Source organism: Microcaecilia unicolor, chromosome 1, assembly GCF_901765095.1.
Source record: "Microcaecilia unicolor chromosome 1, aMicUni1.1, whole genome shotgun sequence".
Lineage (NCBI taxonomy): Eukaryota > Metazoa > Chordata > Amphibia > Gymnophiona > Siphonopidae > Microcaecilia > Microcaecilia unicolor.
The window spans coordinates 442,403,295-442,422,397 of record NC_044031.1 but is presented as its reverse complement, the minus strand read 5'-3'; the positions used below and the strand labels follow the sequence as shown (position 1 = coordinate 442,422,397).

At 46.7% G+C, this 19,103-nt stretch overlaps 1 protein-coding gene across 1 annotated transcript in view; it reads left to right on the top strand.

The window, feature by feature from the left end:
• Positions 1-2,340: 2,340 nt before the first annotated feature.
• TMX3 (thioredoxin related transmembrane protein 3) overlaps positions 2,341-19,103 on the top strand; it is a 214,564-nt gene continuing 197,801 nt past the window's right edge. Inside the window, exons 1-2 of the mRNA XM_030212643.1 lie at positions 2,341-2,432; positions 2,534-2,603. Coding sequence (XP_030068503.1) covers positions 2,399-2,432; positions 2,534-2,603 — 104 coding nt within the window. The 5' untranslated portion in view covers positions 2,341-2,398. The remainder of the gene's footprint in view (positions 2,433-2,533; positions 2,604-19,103) is intronic.

Sequence of the window (19,103 nt, the reverse complement as noted above, 5' to 3'; positions counted from 1 at the left end):
CTTCGGTCCCACCCCTACGCTTCGTCTGTGTGAGGTAGGAGCGCGCACCAGCAAACCGTCTGCAACGCAAAAGTGAGAACCTTGGGTAGATGCAATAAAAAAAATCGTTAAAGCCCTTCCCTTACCGATTCCTTAGCGAATCGGTAAGAAACGGGCACGCATCAAGGAAATCACATGCAAATGAGCTGGTCGCTGCTAGCTCATTTGTATGGGATTTCCTTCCAAGCCAGTCAGCCAGCTGAGCATGCGCAGAGCAGCCAAGCATTATGCTGGCTGCTCTGCGCATGCCAAGGACGTCCTTCACTCAAAAAAAACAAGTTGTCCCCCTAATCGGGAGGGAGATCAAAGGGCAGCAGTAGCAGCTCAGCGCAACAAGATACACCAAACCAATGCCATCCACAAGAAAAATCCAGCCAGGTGAAGACAGGACGGTGCGGGGAAAATGTTACATCTCCCTGCTCTCCGGCTGCATGTCCTCTCGATCGCCCGAGCCTGCAGCAGCAGCAGCAGCTACAAGGAAGCTCCCGATGCTGCTGGCAGCTATCAGTGGCTTCTGCTCCTTTCTGACAGCGCGTTTAGCTGTCACGGTGTCAGCTTAATGCGCTGTGATTGGCTTTTCGTCCATGGACTGGGAGGGAGGGACAGATGCGAAGAGACAGTGCAGCAAGAACTCCAGAACCTCCCCAGCACAGATAGCTGCAGTTCCCGATTGCACTCCCCTTGTCCTCTGAACTCCCCTTTTCTCCTTTAAATAAAAACTATCTCGAACTCCGCGTTAGGGTGAGCCCTTCTGCGCAGCACCAGCCGAACCCCCGGCAAAAAGGATCACAGTCAGCCTTTGTCCCGATCACAACAAATCCATTCAAGAAAAGATATTGGAAGTGCTCTGTAGGTTTTAGAATGCAGCTGATTACGTTGGGAGTTGTATTTCTGGAGAATGTAATGTAGCACGCTCTCTCCCTGTCTGTGATACGTTTTTTTCCCCCTTCCAATTCCCTCACAGCAGCCCCAACGAGAGGTGCAGACCTCCCGTTAGGTTTTTCCACAGTGAGGGGTCGGAAAACGGTAGTGCATCTCCTTGTAATACGATTTATACACATTATAATACTAATTTGCTTATCTGCATTCTGTTTTCGTTAGCTGCTACCGTGATAGGACAATGCCCTTTTGTGCATGTCCTGGTTTACTACTTGCAAGTTAAACTGCCTAGAACCAGTTTTAAACCCACCTTACTGGCAGATACACTAACCCTAAGGAGCCAGCAACCTGGGTTTTAAACTGGTTCTAGCCAGTTTAACGTGCAAGTAGTAAACCAGGACATGCACAAAAGGGCGTTTTCCTGTCAGGGTAGCAGCTAACAAAAACGGAATGCAAATGATCTACAGGCTATTATAATGAGCTAATTAGGAGATGCACCGCCGTTTTCCGACCCCAGCACCAGTGTTGCCAGGTGGGCGGTTTTACCGCCAATTGGGCGGTTTTCCGCGACCCGCCGCGGGAAATTTTTGCCCGCGGCGGGGTTGCGGTTTTTTGGGCTGTTTTTGGGCTTCAGGGCGGTTTTTTGTGTGGCTTTTTCGGCCGCGGGGGGCGTGGTTAGTGACATTTTGGGCGGGGTTTGAGTAGGAGGCGGGGCGGGTGACGGGGAGGCGGGGGTGACGGCGGGGGCGGGGTTGATGACGGCGGGGGCGGGGTGTCAGGGGCGGGGTTTGAGTTTGGGCGGGTTTTGGGCGGTTTTTGTGCTGGATTGGGTGGGAAAAAAATTTTCCACCTGGCAACACTGCCCAGCACTGTGGAAAACCTAACGAGAGGTCTGCACCTCTCGTTGGGGCTGCACAGGATCGCCTCTGAAGACTTCTATATAAAAAAAAAAAAATCGGGGAAAGAAATGCCCCCCCCCCCCAAAAAAACGTGCTCATCAGGGATGTCCTTTATGGATGTCTTAAAGCGAAAGCCAATCCCTAGACCCTCCTGCAGGGCACTGGAGAGGAGCTCATGCTGGCGGCAGGAATGTGAGCTGAGCCCCTGTCAGCTCCCACTGCCCTTACTACTACTACTACTATAAAGAAGCCTTGGAGGACAGGCTCGGGCCCAGATGCAAGCGCACCCCGAACTTTCCATCAGCTCCCGCTATGTATGCGCGGCTTAGTCTCAGCGGAGAGATCAGCTAGCCGCGTATCCGTATTTCGTGACTTCACGTTTCCTTGTTGAAAGCAAGCAAACCAACACAGTGCTCTCCCCTACATCCCACAATTACGAATTACAGTGCAGCGCTACTGCACCTCTCCCCTTCCCAATAGTCGAGTTCGCGCAGGCGCAGGGAGCAGCTCATGCTGGGTTTGATTTGCTTCCGGCACATCTCTCTCACTCACATTGTGTGGTTGTTTCTTTTGCTGGGAGCATGGGTGCGCGCTCCGGATGGCTTTATTGTGCAGGTACCTGGGGGAGAGAAAGGGCTGTGCGTTCCCGTGTCCTACTGTTGCTGCCGCTGCTTGCAAGTGGCTCCCATAATGCTTCTTTCCCTCTGTATTTACAGCTGCGGTTCCACTGTTGCTGCTGCGCTTCCTAGCTGCGGTTTCCGCTTCAGTGGAGGATTTGGATGATTCGTAAGTACCCGTAACCTTGTCTCCTGTTTCTCATACTCTCTCTACTAAGCTCTTCACCCTCTGCATTAGGAGCGCCGCCTACTAGCTATCCCCAGATTTTGTTCCGTGTTAACCTCTTCTAGCAGGTCTGTTTGATTTATTTATCAGGGTTACTCCCTTCCCCGCCCTACGTTTGAATCGGAAACAGGTTGCCTTAAACTCTCGTATCGATTGCAAATTAGGGCCTAGGTATGGGAGCCTCCGTTGTAAGAGGGTTTGCCTTGGGCTGACAGTAATTATCCTAGCCCACCACTTGCCTCTTTAAATTTATGAATGGCAGGAGATGCCCTTGCTTAATCCTAGGATTTTACCTTAGTGACAGATATGATTCCTTAAAAGGAGTACAGGATCTGAGCTGCACTATAGCATAACCTACTGGTGCTTTTAGGTGTTGCATTTTGTACTGATGCATGCTGCCTGAAGGTACTGCTAAGTTTTTGTCTCGTCAAACGACCTTGGAGGTTGTATGTGTTGTTCCTAACAGAAATGACTACTGGAGAAATATTGTTCCTGAAGGAAAAGGAAATACTGGGGTGCAGTTTGTTTAGGAGAGATATTTTTGCTTTTCTATGATTGCAGAGATATATCAATTCTAATGGGTATCAGATGCTAATGTACATTGCAGTGTTTTTTGAACTTTATCTGACTGCAAGCCTCAGCCCTATCTTTCCTCCAGTGCCTCTGCTCTAGGTTGACTTGCAAGTTATGTGGACTGCTACTACAGTCCCTGTTCTCCCATGCAAGCCAAGTAATAGGTCCCACAGACTTGCACCGGTCAGTGCTGTTTGTGTCTTCAAATGAGGTTTTTGTGTCCTGTTTTGGAGTCATGACCTATAGTTTGGGTACAGCTGATCTTCTATTATATAGAATAGTGCTTTGTCTTGCTTTCTGAATTCTGAGCAACATTTACTTTTGGGCCCATGTTCAGAAATAAAGGCCTTGCCCCAAAAAGCAACTGAAAGGCAAAGCAAAAAATGCTGACGTACATGTGAAAATGTTTAGGTTATATTTATTTGATTAAACCATTTAGGGAGAACCATCAAAGCACAGTGGCAATTAACAGTTGCTTTTTTTTGTAGAAAAAAAGGTGCTGGTACTCATGGGTGGGGTCACCACATATGGCTCCACCCCTATTATAGCTGCACCCACATAGCCACACCCCTTTATACCAGCCATGGTGCATATAAACAGACATCATTGAAAATATTATACTAGTACAGGAGGAAAAAAAATGTGATTTTTTTCATTATAAATAATTTCTGTAAGCTGTTACAGCTCCAGTATACCCAGTGCAAAATAAGACAGCAGATGCAAATTCTCAAATTGGACGTATTCCAAACACTAAATGAAAATAAATGATTTTTTTTTTCTACCTTTGTTGTCTGGTGACTTTGTTGTTCTATCCATATTGGTCCTAGTCTCTGATTCTGCTGCTCGCTATCTATTCTCTTAACTCTGTTTCCAGAGCTTCCTTTCCATTTATTTCTTTACTTTCCTCCTTTCTTCTTCATTTCTTGCCCTATATCCATAAGTAAAAGCTCGGTCCTCCTCCGTGGAATTGACTGGAGGAGGTATAACGTGGATCCAGATTTTGCCTATTTTCTCAAACCATGTGCAGTTTTTCTCCTCTCATCCCTTTCCCTCATCTCCATCCATGGTATCTTCTTTTCTTCTTTCCTCCCCTCCATCCATGTCCAGCACTTCTCCTCGCTCTTTCCCTCCATCCATGTCCAGCACTTCTCCTCGCTCCTCCCCTCCATCCATGTCCAGCACTTCTCCTCGCTCTTCCCCTCCATCCATGTCCAGCACTTCTCCTCGCTCCTCCCCTCCATCCATGTCCAGCACTTCTCCTCTCTTCCCTCACCTGTATCCGGTGCATACCGGCACAAAAAAAGCACTGATAATAACACAAAACCAAACCATTGTCTGCAAGGAACTCCAACCCTTAAAAGAAAAGAATTAAAGTCCTGCAGAGTTACCGTGCCTCCAGTCACACTGCCAAAGCTACAGTACACCAAAAACATCAGATTAAAAATCTATATTAAAGGCTTCTCGACAGGTTCATAAACGTACTGTTTTACAATCCTGTTTTGTACTGGTATTTTTTTGTGCTTTGTATTTTTAATCGGGGTTTTCAGTGGTTGTAATCAGTTGAAGTCAGTGACATGGCAGCAGGTTATCTGTGGGCCTACTGCAGAGAAGGGCCAGTGTAATGATCTACACCAGAGATTTTTACCCTTGGCACACTTACACGTGCTAAAATTGTCAAGGCCCACCGCCACACATGGTCCAGCATTTGACCGTCCCTTCCCCTCTCCACACCCACACGTGGTCTAGCATTTGACCTTCTTCCCCTCTCACCTCCATTCGCCTCACACCCTTACAGAATCCAGCGTTTACCTTCTCTTTCCCCATCCTCATAAGTAGTCCAGAATTTACTTTCTCTTTCTCCCTTCACCCTCACCAATAGTCTAGAATTAACCTTCTCCTCCCCCACTTTCAAAATATTCCTTTTACCTTCTCTTCCCCCACTCCAAAAATAGCCCTGCATCTCTCCTTCTATCCCCTCTCCAGCCAGCAACCAGGCATCTCCCCTTGTCTCTTAACCCCCCCCCCTGTACCTTTAAAAAATTTTTTTTTTTTGTCTCTAGCTGTCGGCGGCAGCGAGCAGCGATTCATACAGCTGCTTGCGCCAATCCTAGAGCCTTCTATCTGATACTTCCTACCTACGTGGAAGCAAGAGTTACATCAGAGAGAAGGATCCGGAGTTGATGTGAGGAGGCTGCATGAATCGCTGCTCCCTTCCACCAACCACTAGTGACGAGAAGACTTACTCCATTCTGGCACAAAATAAGCTGGCTCTTACTGCCACCTATTTTGTATGTGATAAGGGCTCACATGGTAATTGGCACATAGTAATGCAGATTTGCTGAGTAATGCAGAAATGCCCTCTCTTTCCCCCAGACATATCCCCCTCTGCAAAAAAGAAAAAGAAATGAGTGCATAGTTTGTGTGTGCAGATTGCAAAATGACCATGGGACACTTCAGCATATCCAAATGTAAGCCCTTTTAAGCTGGAGTAAGCACACACAGGCGCAGATTCTATAACACCGCTCGTAACTTAATTGGTTTAAGAAGCTAATGAGCACTGATATCAGCACTTAACAAGCAATAATGAGCACTAATTGGCATTGATTAGAATTTTGGGGCACGAGTCAGTGTATTCTGTAAAGATGTGCGCCGAACTTCTAACGTGGGCAGACAAAAAGGGCATGGTTATGGGCATTTCATGGGTGTTCCAAATTTACGTGCCTAGTTATAGAATATAAGTACAGAAGTAATGCCATACTGGGAAAAGACCAAAGGTCCATCGAGCCCAGCATCCTGTTCACGACAGCGGCCAATCCAGGCCAAGGGCACCTGGCGAGCTTCCCAAAAGTACAAACATTCTATACATGTTATTCCTGAAATTGTGGATTTTCCCAAGTCCATTTAGTAGTGGTTTATGGACTTGCCCTTTAGGAAACCGTCTAGCCCCTTTTAAAACTCTGCTAAGCTAACCGCCTTCACCACGTTCTACGGCAACGAATTCCAGAGTTTAATTATGCGTTGGGTGAAGAAACATTTTCTCCGATTTGTTTTAAATTTACTACACTGTAGTTTCATCGCATGCCCCTAGTCCTAGTATTTTTGGAAAGCGTGAACAGACGCTTCACATCCACCTGTTCCACTCCACTCATTATTTTATACGCCTCTATCATGTCTCCCCTCAGCCGTCTCTTCTCCAAACTGAAAAGCCCTAGCCTCCTTAGTCTTTCTTCATAGGGAAGTCGTCCCATCCCCGCTATCATTTTAGTCGCCCTTCGCTGCACCTTTTCCAATTCTACTATATCTTTCTTGAGATGCGGCGACCAGAATTGAACACAGTACTCAAGGTGCTGTCGCACCATGGAGTGATACAACTGCATTATAACATCCTCACACCTGTTTTCCATACCTTTCCTAATGATACCCAACATTCTATTCGCTTTCCTAGCCGCAGCAGCACACTGAGCAGAAGGTTTCAGTGTGTTATCGACGACGACACCCAGATCCATTTCTTGGTCTGTAACTCCTAACGTGGAACCTTGCATGACGTAGCTATAATTTGGGTTCTTTTTTCCCACATGCATCACCTTGCACTTGCTCACATTAAACGTCATCTGCCATTTAGCCGCCCAGTCTCCCAGTGTCGTAAGGCCCTTCTGTAATTTTTCACAATCCTGTCGCGAGTTAACGACTTTGAATATGGCCTAGTGCGCCTAAATCTGCACGCAGGGATGTATACCAAGTTTTCATTGGTGTAAATGGAAGCATACAGATTTAGGCGCTGAAATATCAACTAAACGTATTCTATAATTGGTGCCTAAATCTAGGTGTCGATTATAGAATACACTTGGTACTGATTTCAACGCCATATATAGAACCTTCTCCATAGTGCTTACTGCAGCTTAGTAAAAAGGACCACATGGTTTCCAGTGCAGGAAATATTTTAGCATACAGAAACCCTGTTCTAAGCAGGAAGTAAGCTACTGGACTAATTTTAATTCAGTGGACATAATGCAAGTTAATGAGCTGCATATGAAATTACTTCCAATGTAAAGTGCACTAATTTTTTAGCACTCTTTAAATTACCAGTTAGCACTGAGGTTTTTATTTATTTATTTTTTTTATTAATATCTTTATTAAATACCAAGACAGCATAATATAAAAAATCACTGAAAAGGACAATGACTTATGGGTAAGGAGACATAAACAGTAAGTTTTAACTTATTTCTAGATGTAAAGTGGTGTGGTAGTTGTGTTCACTATTAAAGGTTAATATTAAATAAATCAAAACATAGAAAAGAAAATAAGATACCTTTTTTTATTGGCCTAAACTTAATACATTTTTTGATTAGCTTTCGAAGGTAACCCTTCTTAGATCAGAAATAAGCAAATGTTGACAGACATCAGAATATATAAGTGAAACAGAAAGCATTTCAATGACAGACTCACAGGAAGAGAGTTAGGTAAGAAACAGGGAGATATGGATGGCTGATAAGAGAGTGACAAAGCAGTAGAATTTTGTGGTTTATAATGGTTTTATGGTTTGTGGATGTGAAGTAAAATTTTAACTTTCAGTTAACTTCATTAGGAAGTGAATTGCCAACCACCAAAGAGAGATTTGGGGTCCCTAGAGACAACATTCTCAATTTAAGGGGCTAGAGAGAAGGGGGTGCCATGTTCTCAACTCCACTCCATTCTAGGTTCTTCATTCAAGGACTCCAGCATCTTTAGGTGTCCTGAGTCCAGAACCCTTGAACTTTCTACCCTTTCACTTACTGCATACTACTACTATTACTTATCATTTCTAAAGTGCTACTAGACGTACGCAGCGCTGTACACTTGAACATGAAGAGACAGTCCCTGCTCGACAGACCTTACAATCTAATTAGAACAGACAAACATGGCAAACAAGAGATAAGGGAATATTAAAGTGAGGATGATAAAATAAGGGTTCTGAACAAGTGAATAAGGTTAGGAGTTAAAAGCAGCATCAAAAAGGTGGGCTTTTAGCATAGATTTGAAGACGGACAGAGATGGAGCTTGACATACCGGCACAGGAAGTCTATTCCAGGCATGTGGAGTGTATAAGCATACTCCGCTCATACACTCATCAGTCATATAATTTTAGCGTCTGAGGTGCTAAGATGATGGTCAAAACACTTCTGCACATACCTCATTCTGTGTGGCCCTACATTATTGCTGCAGCCATTAGTGACAGCAACAGCACTTAGGAGTCCTTTTACTAAGCTGTGCTAACGCTAGTGCTTAGAATGGGGAGTAGCCCAGTGATTAGTGCAGTGGGCTGAGAACCTGGAGAACTGGGTTTGATTCCCCTTCTGCTTCTTGTGACCCCAGGTTCAAAATTTAACATGTGAGCCCAGTAGGGATAGAGAAAGTACCTGCATAGAATACGTAAACTGCTTTAGTTGAACCACAGAAAGGTGGTATATCAAGTCCATGACCCTTTACACCCTTAAATGGTTCAGGTATCCTGCGGTATTGTCCAAATCTGCACGCAAAACTGCACGCTAAAAGATATTTTGGGGGGCAGAGAATGGGTGTTTCTGCGTTAATCGGTTAGCGCATCTACATTGTGCTAACTGATTAGCACAGGATCAGTGTGTGAGCCCTTAATGCATACAAATAAGTATTGATAAATGTATATGTGCTAATATTTTTAATGACCGGGCGCTAATGGCAAAATTAGCGCATGGCAATTAAAAAATTGTTTTTTAGAAAGTAGGCAAATCGGCCATTTTCTGGCTGCAGTAAAAGGACCCCTTAATTTCTAAATGCCTTTTGTTTACAATTAAAAAAAAGACTTTGAGAAGCAGCACAGACTCCATACAGAGGTTCTATTTTTTTTATTACTTTTTTCCTTCAGTGGGGTGCCATTTTTTTTCTTTGAGGTGTAGTTTTAGTCCAGAGATTTGGTACAACTTTATTCTCATCAGCAGGTCAGAATGAGACACTTATAAACAAAGATTTTTAATCGAATAGAGCATTCCATATCATCAAGCTGATCAATCCATAGACTGGTGGGTTGTGTCCATCTACCAGCAGGTGGAGATAGAGAGCAAACTTTTGCCTCCCTATATGTGGTCATGTGCTGCCGGAAACTCCTCAGTATGTTCTCTATCTCAGCAGGTGGTGGTCACACACAGCAGCAGCTCTGGCTAGGCCTCCAAGCCTAATCCTTAGGTTTTGTTGAGGCCTGGGGTTGAGGGCTCTTTTGAGCAAGTGCAAACCTGGTGGTGCCAGGTCCCTCCTTTTCTTCCCCCCTCCCGCTGGCTCCGTTTAAAAAAAAAAAAAAAAAAAAAATTTTAAACGTCTTTAAAGGCGTTTAATTCGACGTTTCTTTAAACGTTCATTGCAGCTACTCACTGGGACACCAGTTCGTTACAGCTCGGAGCAGCAAGCAGGTAATTTTAACCTTTTTATAGCGGGCAGGGGGTTCCCCGATTCTTCTCCTCGTGCAATGGCGTCGGAGGGCGATGGGCGCAAAGGGTCGCTCCCCGGATCGCTGGAGCGCTTCTAGAGGGGATGCGGGGGTTTTACAACCTGATTCGCCCTGTGATGGGTGATAGTTTAGTGACCGATGAATGTCCCGGCGTTCCTTCCTCCGGCGTGGCGGTTTTTTCCCGCCATAAACGCCCATCCCCCGCTCCTCGCCTCCGCCATCTTGGCCGGCCACGTGGCTCGGACGGCTTCTTCGGGGCCGCCCTTGAGGTTGGAGACATTAATGCCATGAAACGCCCTTAATTTGGGCGACGGCACAAAGCGGCTAAAGTTAAGCGCCGTTCTTCCCGCGCGGCTCCTTCACGGAGTGTCGCGCCGGACGCCATTTTGGATGCGCAGCATGTCTCTCCCCCGCTATTGCGAGCGCCGGTTGAGAGTGCGTCTAGGGCTGTTGCCCAGGCTGCGGAAGTGCACAGTCTGGGGGGTTTCTCCCCCGAGTTTGTTTTGCTGCTGCATCAGGCTTTCCTCATGCAAAACGCTGCCCCTGCTCCCTCTTCTGATAAAGAGGTTGAGGTTCCCAGAGGTAAACGCCCTCGGGTTGATTTCCAGGCCTTGGAGGACTTTTGTCTCCTCCGATGTAGATGAGGGCAGCGTGTCTGAGGTCTCCCAACGATCCTTTGCGGATTCCTTGGAGGAGATAGATCCCCGCTCGGATGGAGCGGATGACCCCTCTGCAGCGCGGCTTTTTAGCCCAGAGGATTTGCCCAACCTGTTGTTACAGGCCATGGACACTTTGAAGATTTCCTCTCCGGAGGACGTCTCTCCCTCAGCCCCTGTTGGCTCTGCCATTATGCTGGGGACGAAGCGCCCGCCTAGAACCTTCCACGTGCATGATGCCATGCACACCTTAATTGCGGCTCAATGGGATGTCCCGGAAACGAGCCTTAAAGTGGCTAGGGCTATGTCCGCCTCTATCCTTTGGCTGTGAGTGAACGTGAGGCCTATCTGTGGCCTACCGTGGATTCTTTAATCACTGCGGTGACTAAGAAAACGGCGTTGCCGGTGGAAGGTGGCACAGCCCTAAAGGATGCCCAAGACAGAAGATTGGAGGCGGCCTTAAGGTCGTCCTTTGAGGCAGCTGCTTTAAGTTTGCAGGCCTCAGTTTGCGGCTCCTATGTGGCCAGGGCGTGCCGGACTATGGTGCAGCGGGCTTCCCCCTCGGATCATTCCTTGAGGGCTGATTGGCCGGCCCTGGAATCGGGCTTAGCCTATTTGGCAGACTTGCTGTATGATGTCTGGAGAGCCTCAGCTAAAGGCATGGCTCAGACAGTCTCTGCGCGGCGGTGGCTTTGGCTGAAACATTGGTCTGCTGACCACGCCTCTAAATCCCGCCTGGCTAGATTGCCTTTTAAAGGCAAGCTGCTCTTTGGGGTCGAGCTGGACAAAATCGTGACCGATCTCGGCACGTCTAAGGGCAAGAAGTTACCAGAGGTCAGGGCTCGGGTTAGTACTCGTCCCGATACCTCCAGAGGACGGTTTCAGGAAGCCCAGTCGGTACCGCCCGGGCAAGTCGGGTTCCTCTGCCCCCTCTTCCTTCAAGAGGAATTTCTCCCCAAGCAGCATTCCTTTCGCAGAGACCGCCGTCCCGGAGGTGCTCCCTCCGGTCCTCCCCCAGGGTCTCGTACCCAATGACGGGGCCTTGGTCCACGCCCCAGTGCAGATTGGAGGACGGCTGTCCTCGTTTCTGGGCGAGTGGACCACTATAACTTCAGACGCGTGGGTGCTGGAAGTCATCAGAGACGGCTACAAGCTAGAGTTCTGCCAACCCTTAAGAGACGGGTTTGTACTCTCTCCCTGCAAGTCTCCGGTCAAGCTGTGGTAGTGCAGCAGACCTTGGACACCTGATCCGCCTGGGTGCGGTCGTTCCGGTGCCAAAAAAAATCAGATTGGGCAAGGGACGTTACTCCATTTACTTTGTGGTTCCAAAGAAAGGAGGTTCTGTCCGGCCTATCCTCGACCTCAAAGGGGTCAATCGGGCCTGGAAAGTGAGGCACTTTCGCATGGAGACTCTCCGCTCTGTTATAGCGGCAGTGAAGGCAGGAGAGTTCTTGGCTTCCTTGGACATCAAGGAAGCGTACCTGCATATTCCCATCTGGCCTCCTCTCCAACGCTTTCTGCGTTTTACAGTCCTGAGACGACACTTCCAGTTCAGAGCCCTCCCTTTCGGGTTGGCTACTGCTCCGCGGACCTTTTCCAAAGTAATGGGGGTCATAGCGGCCTTCCTGCTAACAGAAGGAGTACAAGTCCATCCTTATCTGGACGACTGGTTGATCCGAGCCCCCTCTTATGCAGAGTGCGGCAAAGCTATGGACCGGGTAGTTGCTCTTTTGAGCTCCCTGGGATGGATCATCAACTGGAAGAAGAGCCAGCTGCGCCCGACTCAGTCCCTGGTGTATCTGGGAGTTCGATTCGACACCCAAGTGGGCAGAGTGTTCCTGCCAGACAATCGGATTGTCAAGCTTCAGGCTCAGGTGGACTAGTTCCTAGTAGCCTCTCCTATTCGGAGCTTGGGACTACGTGCAGCTGTTGGGCTCTATGACGGCCACGATGGAAGTAGTGCCCTGGGCCAGGGCTCATATGAGACCACTACAGCTATCTCTGCTGCTGCGCTGGACTCCGATGTCGGAGGATTATGCTGTGCGCCTTCCCGTGGACCCAGCAGTGCGCAAGGCGCTGAGCTGGTGGACGCAGACAGACAAGGTGTCTGCAGGATTGCCTCTGGTGACCCCGGAGTGGATTGTCGTCACGACAGACGCCTCTTTGATGGGCTGGGGAGCCCACTGCTTGGGAAGGACAGCGCAGGGGCTCTAGTCTCCTGCAGAGGCAAGTGGTCTATCAACCTCCTGGAACTCAGAGCCATTCGGTTGGTGTTATTGGAGTTCATCCCGGTACTGGTGTTGAAGCCTGTACGGGTCCTGTCGGACAATGCCACGGCTGTGGCTATATCAACCGCCAGGGAGGTATCCAAGAGCGCCCCTCTAGCCAGGAGGCTATGAGTCTATTGCCAGTGGGCGGAAGCGAACCTGGAGCAGCTTTCAGCGGCCCACATTGCCGGAGTCATGAATGTCAAGGCGGACTTTCTCAGTCGCCATACCTTGGAGCCCGGAGAGTGGCAACTATCTGCTCAGGCGTTCTTGGACATCACGAAGCACTGGGGCCAGCCGAGCCTAGATCTGATGGCGTCATCGGCCAATTGCCAAGTGCCGCGCTTTTTCAGCAGAGGACGGGACCCTCGATCCCTGGGAGTAGATGCTCTTCTCCAACAGTGGCCGACACAAGAGCTCCTCTATGTGTTCCCGCCCTGGCCCATGTTGGGCAGGGTGCTAGACCGGGTGGCAAAGCATCCCGGCAGGGTAATCCTGGTGGGTCCGGATTGGCCCAGACGTCCCTGGTATGCGGACTTGATCAGGCTCTCAGTCGACGATCCTCTGCGGCTCTCAGTGGAGCAGGGCCTGTTACATCAGGGTCCCGTGGTGATGGAGGATCCCTCCCCCCTTTGGTCTTACGGCCTGGCTATTGAGCGGCAGCGTCTGAGGAAGAAGGGCTTCTCAGACAAGGTCATCGCCACTATGCTGAGAGCGAGGAAGCGCTCTACTTCTACTGCTTACGCCAGGGTTTGGCGTATCTTTGCAGCATGGTGTGAAGCAGGCTCACTTTCTCCCTTCACTGCTCCAATTTCTTCAGTGTTGGCGTTCCTGCAAGAAGGTCTGGAGAAAGGCCTGTCGCTCAGTTCCCTTAAAGTCCAGGTAGCGGCTCTGGCTTGCTTCAGGGGCCGCCTGAAGGGTGCTTCCCTGGCTTCGCAGCCAGATGTGGTGCGCTTTCTCAAGGGAGTTAATCACCTGCGCCCTCCTCTGCACTCAGTGGTGCCTGCGTGGAATCTCAACCTGGTGCTAAGAGCATTGCAGAAGCCGCCTTTTGAACCCTTGTCGAGGGCATCTCTGAAAGACCTGACGTTGAAAGCAGTCTTTTTGGTGGCTATCACTTCAGCCAGAAGAGTTTCCGAGCTCCAGGCGCTCTCATGTCGAGAGCCTTTTCTGCAGTTCACTGAGGCAGGAGTGACTATTCGCACAGTGCCTTCCTTCCTGCCCAAGATTGTTTCTCGCTTCCATGTGAATCAGCAGCCTGTCTCCCTTCCTTCGTAGGGAGGACTACCCAGAGGAGTACTCTGCTCTTAAATATCTGGATGTGAGACGAGTCATCATCAGATACTTGGAAGTGACCAATGATTTCCGGAAATCGGATCATCTGTTTGTCCTGTTTACAGGTCCTCGTAAGGGTCTGCAGGCTGCTAAGCCTACAGTGGCAAGATGGGTCAAGGAAGCCATTGCAGCGGCTTATGTGGCCGCGGGAAGGTGCCGCCTATCCAGCTGAAGGCTCACTCCACGAAGAGCTCAGGCGACCTCGATGGCAGAGGCCGGGTCCGTCTCCTTGGAAGAGATATGCAAGGCGGCAACTTGGGCTTCGGCTCATACATTCTCCAAGCATTACCGTTTGACTGTGGCTGCACGGGCGGAGGCCCGGTTTGGAGCTTCAGTGTTGAGGTCAGGGATTTCTAATGTCCCGCCCTGGGTGAGTACTGCTTCGGTACATCCCACCAGTCTATGGATTGATCAGCTTGATGATATGGAAGGTAAAATTATGTATAATCATACCTGATAATTTTCTTTCCATTAATCATAGCTGATCAATCCATAGCCCCTACCAGATATCTGTACTGTTTTATTCTGGTTGCATTTCAGGTTCAAGTTTAGTCTTCAGTTACTTCAGAAGACTTCGTGTTCAAGTTTTTTCACTTGGATTCTTCAAGAGTTGAGACGAGTTTGTGTTACAGTGAGCTGCTGCATTCCTCTCCCCTCCGTTTTACGGGGCTGGATTGAGACATAAATTCTGCCGGCACTCCCTCCCGCTTCGTGCGGCTGTAGGGCAGCTTTGTACCCTTCCCGCTTCGGCGGTGTTAGGGTCAGTCAGCTCCTCCCGCGGTTGCGGTTGCAGGATAAGCCAGATCCCCCCGCATCGGCGGGTGTGGTGTCCCTCCCCCGCTCCGCGGGGATGAGCTGGACGGATTCCCCTCCCCCACTTGTGTGGGGATGAGCTGGGTTAATTCCCCTCCCCCAGTTTCGGCGGTGGTGAGCTGGGCAGAGTGTCCCTTCGTGGGTGTAATTCTCTAAGTGCTGAGTCCTGCGGATGGAGCTTTGATATCGACATACTGAGGAGTTTCCGGCAGCACATGACCACATATAGGGAGGCAAAAGTTTGCTCTCTATCTCCACCTGCTGGTAGATGGACACAACCCACCAGTCTATGGATTGATCAGCTATGATTAATGGAAAGAAATTATCAGGTATGATTATACATAATTTTACCTTCATTAGGATAAACCATTTTGTAGTCTGAATCTAATGCTTCAAACATGACAACTATATCCGAAAGGTTAACCAGGTCACTGTGTTGTCGTTCTTCAGTGACTACAGAACAGATATTCTCGATGTTTTTTTCAAACCACATTTCACTTTTTCTATATCCAGAAATCTGAGATGATGGTACTGATCTATAACTTCAAAATATTGTCAGAATTCCTTAACAAAAAACAAACTGGTAGGATTGTGCTTGTCTTTGAAATGGCATGGGAAATACATGGAAATGGTTAGTTTTGTTGTGTTTTCTGTCCAAAATATCAGGAATAAAATACATTTTATGTTTTTCTTTCCTGTATCATAATTAGTGTGCACTTTTCTGAAGAAGTACACGACACCAAAAGAGGCTCTCCCAGTCTGCAGCAAACAGCAAGCAACAGAAACCAGAGCAGACCCGGAATCCAAGAAGAATCTTTATTACAATAGACCCGACGAGGCCACGTTTCGCCAATTAGGCTGCTTCAGGGGTTTACAAACCACTATTCAATTGAACATATATTCAGAAACATAAATTATAAATAGAATACAATTTGGTATGCTGCATCCTGGTTCACTTGTCTGGCTCTTGTTTCTTAAACAATTTTTATTTTTTATTCTCGAAGTTATTTTTTTACTTTCTGAGATTTAATGATTTTAGTATTTGAATATAGTTATATTTCATTATTGCATGTTTTAATTTTTCTGCATGTTTTTGTGCATGGATTTTAATTGTATTTTAATTATATTTATATTTTCTATATATGTTCAATTGAATAGTGGTTTGTAAACCCCTGATGCAGCCTAATTAGTGAAGATTCTTCTTGGACTCTGGGTCCTGTTGCTTTCTGAAAGAATGCACACTATCCCCCAGATTCTGTAAAGGTTGCCAAAAATTGCTTGTGCAATTTAAGGCACATTCCTGATTTGCGCACACATTTAATAGCCAGTAAGTGTACATCCAAGACAGCCTAAAAGGAAAATGTAAAAAACGTATCCCTTGAACAAAGAAATCTTAAAAAAAAAAAAAAGGTGTTATGCATTAAGGACCCTGTTTACTAAGATGGCCATATACAAATTTGCGATTGAGGGCACCATGGTGTATCCCATTGCTGTCCCCCTAATCTGCTGATAAAATCTCTTATGAAAACAAAAATAATTCCTAGTTAATGCAGTTTATGCCAGAGACATAAAAAATTCAGCTGGTATTCGTCTCAGTTGTGGATTGTTGCTTAAAGCCTCAAGAATAATGTTAAGAGAAGCATCCTGTGGAACGTTTGTATATAATGATTCCACATCAAGTGCGACCAAAAAACATTCATCTTAAGTCTTAACTTGATAAGTAATCATGTCTGAGGAATCCCTTATAAATAAAGAGGTGAGAAGAACTAACGGCCCGAAGAAACTATCCATGAGGATGGAGAGTGGTTCCATTATTGATTTGTTTCCAGAAACAATAGGTCTTCCTGGTACATTTTCTAAAGATTTATATACTTTAGGTAAAATATATAAACTAGGAGTGTGTGGATGTTGAATGGTCAGGAAATTAAATTCTTTTGTTTAATAGGAGGCTTTATTACAATCTTCAAAGCGGAATCAATGGACTTCTTTATATATACAGAGGAGTCATCTGCAAGTTTTCTATAAAAATTTGTGGTCTTCCAACTGCCAATTTATTTCCTTAAGATATTGTTCTTTGTCCATGATGACAACTCCTCCCCCCCCCCTTGTCTGCTGGCTAATGATGATCTTTGTGTCATTCTTCAACGACTCAATAGCTGTTCCTTTCATGCTTATTTTCAAATTAGAATACTTTTTCCTACTGGCACTCAAGTTGTGAAATTTCTTTCAATACAATATTTTCATATGCCTGAATCATGGGATTTTGAAAGCCTGAGGCATCCACCTGCTGTCACTTCCTAACAATCAACATATCTGATGCATTAAAAGTGTTTTGAAAAGTAATCTAGAATCCTGAGTTTGCCTGTGAATTTGAATAGCCCCATCCTCTTATTAAAGCATTATACTGTAGAGTGGGAATAAAAGATAAGCCTTTGCTCAAAATGTTGATCTCATTATCATCAGAGCTCTGCTTGACAAATTGTATACCCTACTTAATTTTTTCATCTGTGCTGGAGGTAGGTACCGTTTGTAATAGCTGTCTATCAGTCTTTGAGACGGTATAGGCATCACTGTAAGATAAGTATTTTTGCACAAAACCCTGGATTCTATATACGGTGCCCGAAGTTGGACACCGAAATTTGAATGTGTCACTGAGATGCGCACACAATGTAATAGCTTAACGAGCCACTAACAATCAGTAATTAGGTGCCAGCAACCAATTTTTGATGTTAATTGCCTACAGGTAGAATTTGTGTGTGCATCTGGCTGTATGCTATTCTGTAATGCAGAATGCCTAATTTTCATAGTGCATTACCCAGAATAGGGTGTGGTTATGGGAGGGGCATGAGCATGTTGGGGGCGTTCCAACAAAAATTGCGCTTGTTCATATAGAATAATGGCTAAGTGCTCCCAACTTGGGTGGCAGCATTTACACAAGGTTTCAGCAGGCGTAAGTCTGGCACCCAAAGTTATGCGTGAGATTCGCACTTTAAGTACCATTCTGTAAAGGACACGCATACTTTAGGTCTTAGTGCTGATATTTTCTGGTACCCATTTTTGAGCACTATTTATAGAATCTGGTCCAAAGTGCATGGGCATTAGCACTGCAGTTTTTACTCATAGTTTTGTTCTAAACAATTTCATTAATCCATTCCATGAATTTAGACAAGTGGTTTTTGCTCTGCTAGTGTTCTAGGGTTGACACATACTTAGCCATGTGATTATGTAACCTGCACTGAAAGCATCACAGTGTTGATATTGATTTGCAGTAATATATATATTATATAATATATATATAGTAGTAAAAAAGGCCCCGTTTCTGAACCAGTGAAACGGGGCCGCTAGCAAGTGGCTTTTTTTTTGTGTGTGTGTATGTGTCACAGAGTTATTTTGTGTGTGTGAGTGTGTGGTGTTGTGTGCAGGTTGTTGATGTGTGTCTTTTTTTTGTTTTGTTTTTGCTTGGGGTTGGGGGATGTGCTGTGCTGTCCGTGGTCGCTGTTTGCTGCTGGCTGGGTCGCGGGTAATCCTTCCAGCTGGGCTGCAGCTTGTCCTGTTTGCCCACATCCCAGATGGTGACGGGCACGTTGTTTTCCGGCTCCTCTGACTCCATGTCAAGCGATCCCAAATATAGTCTGTGCTATAGGCCCTCTGGCACTCTTCAGTACTGGCATTAGGCATTTAAAAATTTCTTTCCCCCCCCCCCCACCCCGTCTATTTTTGCACATACCCACAGCAGGAATATTCTTCTCTCGTTCCAGCAGTGGTTCTGTGCTCTCCGTGCTGCACAGATAATGAGCCATTCTGCTGGGGAATGCTCCTCCCTTATTGTCACGTAGTTTTCTCTGATTGGTCCATCTTACGTTGCCTAGTGTTGCCTGGGAACGGTGATGTGATGGTCCTTTGTGTTTCAGAATGTTGAGGGTGTTTTTTCTGATTGGTCCATCATGCGAGGGCGGGGCAAGAGAGACATGGTCAGTGTTGTGGCTTCACCACCATGAATCCATGAACCCTCAGGGAGTGACTGAGTGACTTCAGAATGTTGTCTTCAGAAAGTTGAGGGTGAGTTTTTTTATAGTAGATATATAGTACCTGTCAGTTTTTGTGGTCTTGCATTTTGCAGCTTCATGTTTCTCAACCAGTGGTGATTTTGCAAACGTTTCACGACAGATCTCCTGATTGTTGGTGCCAAAGGTTCACTACAGACTCAAATGCTTCTGTTGTATGTGTTTCTTTAGATAGTCAAGCTTCCAAGCTTTTCAGTGTTCACTGGTGCAAATGTCACTGCCAATACTGTCTTTCAAACAGATTTCACAAACAGATGTTTGTGTTTGTTTATTTTGGC